The 14989-nt window shown below is 45.6% G+C and overlaps 1 protein-coding gene across 12 annotated transcripts in view; it reads right to left on the bottom strand.

Moving 5' to 3' along the window:
* The window catches only part of pard3aa (par-3 family cell polarity regulator alpha, a), a 277492-nt gene that overhangs the window by 94110 nt on the left and 168393 nt on the right, over positions 1–14989 (bottom strand). For all 12 annotated transcript variants that reach the window (XR_014117080.1, XM_035531035.2, XM_081696953.1 and 9 more), the window contains one exon: positions 10712–10898. Coding sequence is in view for 11 of the 12 variants with exons in the window: in XM_035531035.2 (XP_035386928.1) it covers positions 10712–10898 (187 nt within the window). In the remaining variant the exon portion in view is untranslated. The remainder of the gene's footprint in view (positions 1–10711; positions 10899–14989) is intronic.

The following is a 14989-nucleotide window of genomic DNA, read 5'->3' as shown; positions in this document are numbered from 1 at the left end:
CAGGCCTACACACCTTCAATGACAAACCACCATAGCAGCAGTTATGAACGCCAGATCAGAAGACTGCGGGGCGCACACTCACACACACACACACACACACACACACAAATTACAAAGAAACAAATAACAAAACAGAAGCATCTTCCACACTGTATTATGTACTGTACAAGTCCCAACCAGTCTTACATGCACTTCTCAACAATTCTGATATATTTTACCTGGAATGCAGCAGCTATAGCTACAAATGTGACATGCTCAGTAACTGCTAGGCTTCCAGGGGCAGGTTCTGAGGCAGGGGACGGATATAAAGGGGGGGGATGCATCTCAGAACAGCACATCCCATCGGGCACGTGCACCAAAACTTGCCAAAAGAATGAGAGGAGATGATAAAAGCTTCTTCACAGTTCTTTGACATTTCAACCACACACACACACACACACACACACACACACACACACACACACCTTATCCTTTGAATGAAGAGTGATTAAATGCACTGTGTGTGTGCTTTGAACAGGGTAAGACATTGCAGGAAGACACATAAAACAAATAACAGTACAGGGCTGAGAACAACATGCAGTCAAATAGCTATCCCAGCCCAACGACATACCAATACACAACCCACCAAAACACAGACCGACACAAATGTACAATAATACACACACACACCTAAATACATAATCATCCACAAATGCTAATGCACATCCAAACACACTGAAACAAGCATGCACATACCCAAACATTCCCTAACACACATTTTCATACTTAAACACATATACACACACACACACACCACAACCAACCACACACTACTATACACCCAGCCACACTCAAACACACACGACGACACCCAGACAGGAAAATGCCCACACCTGCACACAAACATGGTGATCTCCCAGCAGTCTGTGCAGCACAATCACAAACGGCTATTTATTTGTCCGTAATAAGCTAGCAGCGTGGCTAATCGCAACACAAATAACAAACATCCATCACCTACAGAAACCTGCCCCCTGCACTGAGAGAGAGAGAGAGACAGACAGCCAAAGAGAGAGAGAGTGAAATTAGTGTGTGTGAGTATAATCTATATCACAGATATAGGTTTATCCAATTTTGACTCTATTTGTACGTTTCCCCTTCTACACTGCATTTGAAGGGTGAAGGCCTTATCTATCCCTTTATGGAACATTTGAGGCATAAAGTCATCTCTGTTTGGGTACCAAGATAAAAATACTGAATTCACAAATAACAAAAAAGACAATGACATTATAATTCTCCAGGAAACCTAGTGCAAGTCTGACTCAGTCACACGCTACTAAGTGAATGACCATTCTCTCCTTTAAAAGAGGTAGAGATTCATGTGGAATATTTATTTGCTATATATCTACACTACAAAAATCCATAGCCCCTCTGAAATTGAACAAGTCACATCACATCAACTTAAAGAAATAATTAAAAAAAAATACACTTTCCTCTGTGCAATCTCAATTCCTTCCAGCAAAGCCCTTTATTATAGAGGCATTTAGCCTAGTCTCCATGTTCAATCACATATCTGGATACCATTACCTACGGAATTTGGCTAACCCCCCTGATCACTCTGGCACACAGGTAAACCGAATCGGAAAAGACCTCCCACAGCTCTGTCGAGTTGTCAGAGGTAGGTTAGGACGGAACTCTGAAGGGACAGCCATGTTTTGCTCACCTCTTGGCAGTAGCACAGTGGATGATAACAGATTTAGGCCATTTCTCTCTCAGTGCATTCACTGCAAAGCCACCAACCCCTCTGTGTGTGTTCTTCAAAAGCACAGAGACCAACAGGAGCGCACACACGCACTGCACATACACGGCCCAGTAAGCATTACATCGATAGATCGTACAGGCCCAGAAAGCAATCAGTACTCCAGAAATTCAAACCCTTTCAGAAACCTTTCTGGACACTACATATATTTATAGCAATGAACGCATCAATCTTGCACATGGGAGGAAAGGAAAAAAAACAAAAAAACAAAAACCCATCATTTTCCAAAGGGAGCCTGTTCTTGGGGAAACACATTACATTTCACACTGGGGACACAAAAATGAGAAATGTCTACAGATTATAATTATTTAGGACTGAAGATTAGTTCAACTGGAAACTCTAATCCTGCAGTCAATGAGCTGAGAGGAAAAGCATGCAGGGCATTCTGTGCAATTTAACATCTAATTCACATTCAAATACCAACTCAAATTTGGCTCAGATTATTTCAATCAGTTATAGAACCAATAATGCTGTGTGATAGCGAGGTGCGAGGCCCACTCTCAAATCAAATGTTTTGACCAGTGGAACAAGTGCCCAGCTGGAATTATGCACTCTGAAATTATACATGCTCTTGTAAAAGTATCCTTTAAGTGCACAGGAAAACAACACGCAACACCTGTAGAAGTGAATTAGGCCAGTTTCCACTATTACTCAAAATTCAAAAAAAGGATTATTAAAATATTAGCTACATTTTAATGGAGGTTTCCACTCATATCAGTACATGGTCCTGTAATGCCAAGAGCTGCACAGAGAAGAGAGAGCCCCCTCGCTCAGCTGGTCCTGACGCTGAGATCATTAACCAACATCAGCACTGGTCCAAACCAGGACACATTTGAAACAAAAACCATCAGAGAAACCCAAATGATATACTTCAAAAATAAAACTACTGCGCCCATTCTAACAAACAGACTTACACAAAGCAAAATGCGGCACTATCTAACCCTAAAATGACAGACTACACTGCCTGACAGTAGACACAGAACCAGGCTAACGATGTAGATTTGGTGAACACAGCGGGTCCACACAAGTCATGGCTGCCCAGAGAGCAGAGACTCCACAAACGCCACAAAATGTTTCAGTTTACAAAATCTGAGCTGACTTACCCAAACTTTAGATGACAGTCCAATACTAACTGTCCATTCTGTTTAGCACTTTATCCAGATGATATGTATCGAACTGCCATAAGGATGACAGATAGTAGCCACCCAAACAAAGAACTTCCACACAGTTTCACTTGTTTACTTTTGTACTCTTTAATTACAGTATTGCTTCATGCCAATTAGCATTATTTTTTCCCTGCTAAATATTCTTAACTTGGATTTTAATATTTATTTAGTTGATCATTTCCTTAATATCGTAAAACGTACTTCCATGTTGTTTGGATATTTCTTTGGCAATACAGTAAATGAATATGGTCATGGTAATGATGCTTACAGGACCGAAATTATGAGAGGGAGAGAGAGAGAGAGAGAGAGAGAGAGAGAGAGAGAGAGAGAGAATTTCACAGAAAGATTTAAGAATATACTCCAATATACTGTCAGTGAGTGGTGCACCTCTCACTATATAATCCCCTTTGATCTATTAAAGTATTTACTGTTTTTATTACTGTAATCTTGTTCTATCCAGTTCATTGTAATGTATTCTCTCATCCATTTAGTTATTTATTAATAAGACTTTATTACTTTTATTACAATTTTGTTACTTATGAAAATCATCATGTTCAGTTCCAAGTTATTTATTTTGGCAAAATGTACTTGGTATAGTCAAGCCAATAAAGCTACCTTGAGTTGAAGTGAATTAAATTGGGAGAGGAGCAGAGAGAGAGAGAGAGAGGGAGCGAGAGTGAGAGAGAGAGAGAGAGAGAGAGAGAGAGAGAGAGAGAGAGAGAGAGAGAGAGAGGGGGAGAGAGCGAGAGAGCGAGCCAGCACTGGCTGGTGTTAGAGGTGGGGGAATAACTCCACTCCAGAAGGCCTGTGCATTGTGCACTCACTCCATTATTCATTCAGCAGCAATCAGAATGGATTCCTGCCGCACACCTCGCACACCTCTCACACCTCTCACAGCGGCTGCACCGCTGCCGTCTCTACTGCTGTGAGCCCAGTCGTTAGCACACAATCCGTCCCTACTTCCCTCCACACACACACACACACACACACACACACACACACACACACACTCACACTCACACACACACTCACACACACACACACACACACACACACACACACACACACTCGGCTCAGCCTTCTACCTACCTACCTCCTATCCCTGACACTGCTATTGGAAATTGGTCAGAAACCATATCGGTAAATGACTTTATTAAACAATTTTCCTTAATCAGTAAAAGGTGTGAGATGCAGTGTGATATATTAACTGAAGAGAGACCATTTTTGCCTTTATGACTCCTTCCTACACAATTTGATATGAATTAAATAAACAAACAATCTTAAAATTTGTGTTTTAGTAGTTGGTGGAAAATCCTTTGTAATGAACCCTCTGAAATCTCAGTGCATTTTCTCTGTTTTTGCATTATTTTCATCGTTAAATTCACTTTAAAGGTAGATATTTATAGTATGATACATATCACAATGTTCAGAACAATCTCAGCTTTCTTCCTTATGAGGTACTATTTGACCCAGAACACTGCATATATAATATGGCCCTAAAGCTGAAAATATGAGGTTCAATTTTAGAAATTAATCACATCTTATAAGAAAATATACCTTTACCTAACCTTTATCTAACCTATATATCTAACCTTTAAATCTAACCTCTCATAGGCTCTTACCTCTTATTATTGACAAAATCGAAAGGACAGATTCTACAAACTCAAGAAATGTTTCAACCATATTTCTATGCAGCATTATCACAAAAATATTAATAAATACAATGAAACGCACTGACGCAGACGCCACCACAATAGGTTAATGATTGGCTGAAGTGTGAAGTGGGCCCGGGTCACGCTGGAGCTCCCTTCTTCATAGGGGTGTTTGGTAAAGCCGTGTTTGGTGAACCAGCGTTTGCTAAAAGCAGCAGAGTTCTCAACGTGCTCATCCATTTCTCCCCATGACTGGATACGCTCTGCGGGCATCCGCCGTTACGGTCTTCTGCGGTTGTCCGTGCAGCGCGTCTCGTCACCAGCTCACCGGTGCGTTACTGTACAAGCCTAATGGCTCGGCCACGTCTCGCCTTTCTGAGCTCGCTCCACCGGCATTCGCCTTCGTGTTAAACGAGAACAGCAAACGGACTTCAGTCTGCTGCATCTGGAAGCAACCGCGCACCTTCGGTGAGCTGTCCTGTGACTGAAGCGATGAGGCAGGGCCGCACAGCTGGCCAAGAAATAACTCCGCCGCCCACTGACCAATTCCTTCTGGTCCCCTGTGATGCAGACAATGGATACGAAAGGCTGGGATTCCTTTATGGATCGTATCTTCTAAAGATGAACACCCCCAAAAGATCATATCTTATAAAGCTATGAATACCCTCATATTCAGATGTAGTCTACAGGAGTGCAAGAGCCAACTGATTCAACTGTGTCACTGTCCAAGACTTACATACTTGATTTTAATATTTCAAATGTAACCATCTACTAGCCTACCTTTCGATTCACTTCAACAGTGAGTAAACAGCTACTCCAACACCATGACACGACACCAGTGATACAGAGCAACATGCTCTCTCCTGCAGACCAGCAGCCAAATCACTGTTTGGGAGAACGCATGGTAAAAACTGGGTCATTGTAGGAGTGCCTCTGGTGAGTGGGGCTTCCGTTCCGTTTAGCAGCCATCATTAATCTTCCAAAGAGTCCCGTCGATGTGATCAGGAGGGAGACACCGACCTGCACCGAGCCAGCGAGGAAGAGGTGAGGGGGAGGAGACAGAGCAACGAGAGGAAGGTGCTAAATGAGCAAACGAGAAGCGCACCGAAAGACTTTCTCTGGCCGTGATTGGACCAAGATGTGTGAGGAGTGCAGGGACCTTTGGCTCTGGTGATGACTCGGACCGGGGAACAGAAAAACGGAGAGAGAAGGAAAAAGAGAGAAAGAACAAGAGCACGCAGGTTATGAGGTCAGACGGAGAGACGTCATCACGAATGCATGGTGTGCCGAGCTGGCTTACCAGGCCTTTGAGCTTTACGTGTTCCATCTACAATATGTTAAACAAACACACACACATCCATTCAAGTCTGCATTACTGCAGCTAAACATGTAGCTACAATATCATGGAACTTCAACATCAGCAATAAGAATCCGCACGCACACACGCACGCACACACTCAGAACGTCCAGCAAGATTATCTTCAGGAGGGTGAATATTTCTGTGAGGTTTTGTGTGTGTCTGTATGTGTGTGCGCATGAGAGAAAGAAAGAGAGAGAGAGAGACAGAGAGAGAGAGAGAGAGAGAGAGACAGAGAGAGAGAGAGAGAGACAGAGAGAGAGAGAGACAGAGAGGGAGAGACAATGGCATGCTGCTTTTTGGACATGAATAATTCAATATAACCTAAGGCACTGTTATACTTCGCTGATGAATGTGTGTGTGTGTGTGTGTGTGTGTGTGTGTGTGTGTGTGATGTATATGCTGGAATATGTTATGGTCTTAATCCGCAATGACAAACGTTGGACATCATGCGAACAAGAACACCCGAAGCTAAAATATTCATTAATAATCAGTGAGGAGGTAGTGGGTGCAGGGGGTTATTCAACTTTCCCAAACGATAACACAAGCAGGTTCATATGCATAAACTGACCAATCACAAATCAATCGATGCTCATCATGACCTTGTAGGACCAATCCCACATCAGAAATGCGTACTGTGTGTTGTATCTAGGGCTAAATATAGCAAAAGGAAGAGCTCCTCCAATCACTCAGGAGCCTGCAGTTCTCTAGCCATGTGTGCACGTGCACACACACACACACACACACACACACACACACAGAGTGGGCAGTGTGATGAAGAAGAGAAAGAGAAAGAGTAAATGCAGCATTAATGGCCCACTGTCAATGCAGGCAGTGGAGCTGAGGAAATAACTGTATAATTAGTGTGAGAATTTGAAGACTTCTACACAGGTACAGTGAGGAGGGGGCTGTCAGAGTGAGTTGAGCACAACCACGAACCACAGAGGGTCTTGAGAACACGGGAGGCTTTTCTTACAAGACGCACTCCTGTGGAGAAGACAGCATCAGCAATACAACGTCATAAGGCAGCATCTTTGAAGAGCACTGCAGCTGTCTGTAACGCCGCGCCAGACGAGAGGAAGGTTTGGTACGTGCACGCGGTTCCCTCCGTAGCACCCTGATCCCCGGTGAAAGGACAGGACTCGCCAGCAGTCCTGAACCAGTATGGCCCATCAATTTTGAACGATCGCTATTGCAACTCCTGCGTCAAGTTTAGTTCCACAGGCACGTGCCCATGCCCAGGTTTCACCGACCTAAAACCTCAATGTTGCAAATAAATTTCATTCAAATTGGTCAAGTGTTATTAATATAACTAAGCACACAACACACTAATTTTGCGTTAATGTCATTTAGTTTATTCTTCCTACCAACTCTCAGCCTCTGGTCTGCAGTGAAACACCTTGGCTTCATCAATCTCTTGAATAGCAGGCCCCTCAAAGCATATGTACATTGACTTATTAAGCACACAGAGAAAGCAAAGACTCTCCCATTCAGTTACCTGTGCAGCCAATTACAAAAGCTTCCTATGTCCCTGCTAGAAAGTCATTACCAAGGTGCAAAACTGGGTTATGAAAACCTTGTTAGGATAAGCTCTGCAGACTCTGAAGAACATTTGTGGTACAGAGGAGCTGAAAGCAGCCATGAGGGAGTGAAGCTGCAGGCTGGCTCGGGCACAGGCCGGATCGGGGACAGGCCGGATCGGGCACAGGCCGGATTGGGGACCGACTCGCGCTTTGCCCACATTTCATTGCATGCCTCCCTTTGCTGGCATTTAGGTGAAAACATTCAAGGGAATCGACTTTGGCCAAAAAGCATCTCTGGCTCTGTGTCATTTATGTCAAAGATTATGCTTGTTCAGTTAATGCATTACACACCCCTACAACATGAACCAGACCAATGCGCCTTTGTGGATTTGAGAAAAGCAAAAAAAGCAAAAACTCATCACTATGCAAATCATTCCACCATTATTCACACTCATGGGTCTCATGCTTCCCTCCACCCTTCACACACACACACACACACACACACACACACACACACACACACACACACACTTATTTATACTTCCCTCCTAATCCCAAACACACACTCACTCATACTCTCTCCAATCACACACTCCCCCTCCCCAAACACACACACACACACACACACACACGGAGCTCATTAAATTTAGAATAGAATTTATTTGAAAAAATATAATATAGTGTAAACATCTAACTGTGCAAACATGCTTTATCTGCCTTAAACATCATTTTAACAAAATAAAGTAATATTAATTATGTACATGTTTTAAAAATAGACATCTGTGTAAAAAGTGCAGTGTAAACACTGTAAAGCGCTCGCTATGCTACATGTGCAGTTGTTAGGTCACAAACTGTGCTCGTTATATCCTGGTTCCTTTTTAATCACTATTCATATGGGGGTAATGGCCACAAAATGGTAATAGCCACACCATTTGTTATTCCACTAGCGCTGCTACAATGTGGATGGACCAACATGGGCCACGCTTTCACACGGTGTGTGGGTGCGGTCGCCATGGAAAAGATTTGTCGCGTTTCCTGTCTTGGTTTACACCAACCAGCAACAGATGTTCAGGACCGTCTTAATCTGTTTCTTTTCAGATATTCAAATCGCTTCCATATAACTGAAGTTGTGTTAAAGCATCGGAGGATATCGCACGTTTACTTGCGCTTTCATGCCACTCGCTAGTGCCCCTCATTTTTTCCCCTGCTGGTAGCTCCCACAATGCACTGTGGTAGGACATAGGTGTGCGCTTTGACGTGCAGGCCAAAACAGACTCTGGCTGGCTGGCTGTTGCATTAATTTTTTCTGTGTAATAACATCTATACTTATCAAGATAAACATCAAAAGCTTATCATTACTTATAAAAACTTTATCGTGATCCTCTTTTGCGATCCTTTATTGCCCAGGACTAATTTATACTAACCTTATACATATTCTCTTATATTTCCCTCCAACCCACAAATACTCACTCGCACTCCGCTCCAACATTCAAACACTCATAATTTCATCCAAATGTCATAGATACAGTACACACACTACTCGCCACATCCAAAAACTTAACCGCCAACTATGTCCAGTATTAACAAACAAATGAGGAAGATTAGTAATAAAATACAGATGAACACAAAGAGAGAAGGATTATGGTCAAAGGAGCAATGTTTCTTCTGCTGACAACTCCCACACACATACTGTATACAGTCGTGGCCATGTTTTGAGACTAGCACAAATCTTAGTTTTCACAAAGTTTGCTGCTTCAGTTTTTATGGTAGCAATTTGCATTAACTCTAGATTGTGAAGAGTGATCAGATGAATTGCAATTAATTTCAAAGTCACTCCTTGCCATGACAATTAACTTAATCACAAAAATTACTGCATTCCAGCCACTGCGTTTCAGCCCTGCCACAAAATGGCCTGCTAAGATCATTTCAGTGATCTTGTTAGCTGAGGAGAAAGTGTTAACGAGGACGAGGCTGATATCACTCTGCTGATTAGAAAAGCAGGCTGGTTGCTTTAAAAGGGTGGTGGTGCTTGAAGGTTTCTTCTGTTAACCATACTTGCCTCCAAAGAAACACATGCAGTCATTGCATTGCATCAAAAGGGCACCTAAATCAACCATTTATAGATTCTGACAATAGGATCTAAAAATACTGAGGCAGTAAACTTTGTGAAAACTCAAAACTTTTGGCCACAACTATATATGCATACACACTCTCAAACACTCCCCCCCCCCCGAATAAAACCACACACAAATACAGCAATAATACTAAGAAACACATCATAAGGTAATAAACGCTGTTTAAAACATCAATTGTTCAGATTTTTATAAAGAAAATGAAAACACGTCGAATTGTGACCTATAATCTACTGAGACAGATGCAACAAATCCCATGAGCCCAGTGTAACCCTTACAACGCAACCTAAGCAACAGGACCCTGCGGCAGCCACAGTGCCTCCGAGGGGCTTTACCGGATTACTGAGTGGGGACGATGGCAAAGGTGTGCCCCTGGGGCGGCTGGGATTCAGAACAGCCTCTAATTAAAGTTATACCTGCCGTTACATGGTGTCATGCCACAAGTCCTGAAACAACAGGCTGGGGAGTGACGGAGCTGGCGAAGCTTCTTGTGCTGATGTCTGTCTGCAGGTTGAAGTGGAGGCAGAGATGTATGTGGGGAGCAGTTACAACACCCTCACCACACACTCCATCAGAGTTATCCGTGATGTGCACGCGCACACACATTTTCCTCTGATCACTGGCGAGCTAAATGCACCGCGATTCATGCTGGGTTCGTGGTGTACTTCTCTCAAATAGCGACGCACGGTTGGTTCAGGTGCCAGAGGTGTTAAGGGAACCTTATTTGGAACTAAACAAAAGGGAGTGGGAGTATTTGATATCATGTGAAAGTAATCCATGTTTTCTCAGAGGAAGGGAGGTGCAGCAATTTAATTACTTACATCCAATATACTGTTTGCTTCGAGTGTGCAAAGCTGTGGCTGTCATTTCTGTTCATACTGGGAATGAATGCCTTAACCTAAAGGGACAGCTCGAAATTGCTTATGGCTTCAATTCTACATCTCTGGCAGTCTGTTCAATTATGACTAGTCAAAAATATAGCAATTGAACACCTGCTGTCGACCGGTCTTTTTACAATGAGTTGACTCTTAAATCTTGAGATCATCATCATCATCATCATCATCATCATCATCATCATCATCTTACCACTCATCTTGGTTCTGCAAATCTGTAGACCAGGAGATAGGCACCTCCGCCACAAAGCCGATGTCATCGTGGGAGCTCGAAGACGATCGGTCAGACAGCCGGGCAGGGAGGATAGGTGGCCCATCATCTTCAATAATGACGGTGTCATCCTGAGGCATGTTGACGGTGGGGGACAGCTGGTAGTTACCTGGGGGAGAGCAGAAAAGGTGGGTGTGTCAGAGGGCTGCGCACGCATGTCTGGAGGCTGAGGGGCGATTCCGTTTGCCCATGATGAGAAAGCTCAGGCGTCAAAGTGCTCTGCGTGTGAGACGATAGCTACAACGGCTTCACACAGCCTCACGCACAGAGCTGAGGCTGAGCTGCAGTGGACGCGCGGCACCCGCGCCTCGGACACCAAACACTCGCACCTTGGATACACAGCACTTGCTTTCAGTTGGTGCTCCAGGTCATGGTTTGAATAGCTAGCGTTTATAAGCTGGAAGGCAGCGTGAGGCAATGTCTCTAGGCATTCTTAACCCACTCCGGGGGGGGGGGGTGCAAAGAGAAGCCAGCAGTCCTCTTACTGGTCCCGCAGGTCAAGCAGAGAGAAAAACAACGGTAATATTGGAGATGTGGTGTCTTGGACCCTGAGGAATCTATCAAAATGACAGGGCACCAGTCATACACTGTGTGTGTGTGTGTGTGTGTGTGTCTACATGCATGATGTTTAACTTCAGAAGCAATTTGCTTACACAGCTCATGAAGGTCCTCTGTCTGAAATGTCCTTTTTCTCTTGAAACCTTGTGTACTACACTGAAATGTTTAGTACCTTGACAAACACCCACAAACACCCAACCGCCCACCCGCCCCTTTGTTAGGAACATCTGTCCACCTGCTCATTTGTGTAATGAGTCAGACATGGGTAAGAGCTTCAGTTAATGTTTACATCAAACATCAGCATGGGGAGAAAATGGGATCTGACTGACATTGATCGTAGCATGGTTGTTGGTGCCAGATGGGCTGGTTTGGGTATTTCGGAAAATGCTGATCTCCTGGGATTTGCACGCATGCAACATCCAGTGAGCAGCAGTTCTTTGGGCAGAAATGCCTAGCTGATGACAGGTCAGCGGAGACAGGTAGGAGCGGTTCAGGCTGCCAAGGATACGGCGGGAAGGTAAATAACCACGCTTAACAACTGCGGCAAGCAAGAAAACGTCTCGCAGTGCCCACGCCGATGGGCTACAACAGCAGGAGACTACGACGGGTTTCTCTCCTGTCAGCCAAGAACGGGAACCCGAGACTGGAGTGGACACGAGCTCACCGAAACCGGACGGCCGAGGGTGGGGAAAACATTGCCTGGTTGCCTAAATCTCACATCCGGCTTCAATATGCAGATGGTGAGGTGACTACGTAGCAAGAGCAGTGTGAATCCTTGGACCCCATCTGCCATGTGTAGACAGTTACAGCTGATAACGGCCGTGCCGTGGCGCGGGGAATGCCAACGTGCACGCTGAGCGTGCAACAGCCCATCTCGTTGCTGTTGCTGAATGTGTGCGTCCCTTCACGCCACGAATTTTATGGGTAAAAGTCCCGAGGGAATCGGACGTTCCTCGGCTGAGAACAGCGCGCCCGCCCTCGGACGGTTGAGGGCCGGTTTCTCATCCCACGTCTGGAGTAAAAATATGAGGTCGGTCCCGTTGGGAGTCTGGAGACAAGCGAGTACCAGGCAGACCCAGGCAGTATGCGACGTGACCACAACCTACACGTCTTATACTAGCTGCTTCCAGCATGGTAACGTGGTAATCTCACAAAGTGCAAGTCACCCCAGACTGGCCCACTGACCCGCCACATCTGAACGGAACGGGGAGCAACGGGAGAGTCATAGCGCGCACATGCGGCTGACAACCACGGCAGCGGCGCGAGGCGATCGGGTCGACGCGGGCCGACATCTCGAGCGCAAACCTTTCCGGCACTTTGCGGAAACAAAGTGTCGAGGCTGATCTCATAGCAATAAATTATGAGCGCTTGCAAAAAGACGTAAACCGTGACTTGATCACCCGAACTAAAGCTCCAAGAGAAGTGGGAGGCGGATGATGCAACTGCCCAAAGGTCAGAGTCTTCATTTCACAACTCTGTGCCTTCAAACTAAGGCCACTGCCTTTAATAACCCATGCGAATCTCACCACACTCCACTGACTCCAAGCTCAGGGGACAGGAGGAACATAGTTCCTAACTTTTATTACTGCCGACCATTTTTGAATAAGGCTCAAAAGGCAGACAACTTGAGTAAGCACACAGGTAACAGTTGCAGAAATAGTATGCCCACCCTTGGCCAACTGGAGAAACAGACTATACCTATACTACACCTAAGCTACACGAAATGTATTAAGTGTGTAAGTGGCTGGTCGCAAGCTTAGCCACTCCGGGAGCTTGGGTTGCCTCCTGAGTCTTAGTCTTCCTAAGGTTTTTTTTTCCCCTTAATTCCACCTAGGGAGCTTTATCTTGCCAATTCCGCTACTGGTGTGCTTCATTAGGGATGTGGACCCAAACATTTGCAAAGCCGCTTTGCGACGAAGCGTGTTCCAAAAAACGCTGTATGAATACATTTGTCTTTGACACTTTTATTACCAGAGGAGGAAGAGCAAGAAGGAGAAGAAGAAGAATGGCAGGCTAATTATTAGCCTCTTTTACAGTCAAACCAAAATAGCTGCTACCATGTTACTTGGGGAACAAATGTCAAGCTACAGAGTTGTCATGACAACCTGTTACTTTGCACTGCATCAGTGCATCACCATCAAAAGCCTACTTGCGCGTTCACTTTCACCCAAAAGGCGTTCACACACACACAATTTCTAAACCTCGCCCATTTCCTTTCCCAAGGTTCCACACACAGTCGGTGAAGGGTAATTCAATAACACATGTCTGGAGAGACTCGGAGGACCTTGGCTCTGATGAGCGAACGTTTGTGAACTTCAACTTCGGTCTAATCAGGCTTGGCAGATGAATTAACAGCGCTGTGATTAGCACAGGTCTGTATCAGGCGTTCATTAATAAATCATTAAACCTGCTTGCAAGACAAGCAAGGCGAAAGCGTCCGGTCCGTTTGGCAGTGAAAGACTCGCAAGGCCGAACAACGATTCCACGTTAACGAGGTGCTTTCTGCTGCACATTATAGGTCACGTGCTGTGACTCGCCCAGCTCTGAAACCCTGTATTGACTACACTGGTTATTTTAGGCAAAGAAACACAACAAGATGCACTTTAAGTGCCAGTTGGAGCTCATTTCTCCCAGTTTCATCCGTGGTGCTCATTTGCTTCTGTCTGTGGATCTGGAGGAGACCGGGAGCAGCTCCGACGGGAGCGGGCCCAGTCAGGCCGCCTCCGGCTCGGCGCAGTGGCCTCGGTCTCCCTGCTCCCAGGGCCCTGATGCCAGGGGCCCGGCCTCTGATCGCCAGGCACCCGGAGGCTGGCTGCTGGATGTGCGAGCGGCCTCTCGTCTTGCCGTCCCGACAGGGGAGTTGCGGGGGGGTTGCATCACCGGATCAAAGCCGCGCCCCTTTGAGAGCGGGGAGCGATAACGCTTTCGAGCCCTGCTAACCACACACTACTACGCGACAGCGCTGTCTAGAATCAAAAGCGCAAGAACACCTAAATTACTTCTTGGACGTCGCAAGCAGGAAAAGGAGAGAAAAGAAGACGACCAGCGGGTTGAATCTTCCCACAGTGCTGTGGGAAAAGAATAAGAAAAGCCAACGCCGTTAAAAGCCAAAGAAACTTCTGAAACTGCACAAAGACTTCAGAGTGGGAGCAGGTGTGGGCGAGGGAGGTGGGACGCGCCTGCGGCATTCCGGAGCGAAACGGCACCTAGAAACGTATGGCCGGGCCCGGAACGGATGCCTCCGACAAGCGGGAACATTTAAAAGCGAAAGAAGTCGTCCCTGCCTTCCCCCTACACCCTGGAAAAAAACCTCGCCCCGTAGCAGCTATGGTTCGACAGCAGCATGCTAATCAGCATTGCTAGTGAGACTACATCCCCCTCCCCTGTTGAATTACGTACGGGTGTGAATAATTAAAACCCTCTCATTGATCCAATCGAAATTCCTGATAAGGAGAACGCTATGAACCACTTAGCCTCGCGGTAACCTTTATTACAACGAGCAGTAATACAAAGTTGGCAGGCAATCAAAGTTGGCAGGGTGCGCGTCAAAGGGCCTTGGTGTGGGAGGAGAGCAGACCCGGTCCGCTTAGCCGCTCCCGGCTCCTAACGGCTGGGAATGGCAACGGTGGGCGTAATAACGCA

Source organism: Electrophorus electricus, chromosome 14 (genome assembly GCF_041902795.1).
Source record: "Electrophorus electricus isolate QZ-2024a chromosome 14, ASM4190279v1, whole genome shotgun sequence".
NCBI classification, from domain to species: domain Eukaryota; kingdom Metazoa; phylum Chordata; class Actinopteri; order Gymnotiformes; family Gymnotidae; genus Electrophorus; species Electrophorus electricus.
Note: the sequence above shows the minus strand (reverse complement) of the source record. Positions and strands in the feature narration are given on the sequence as shown.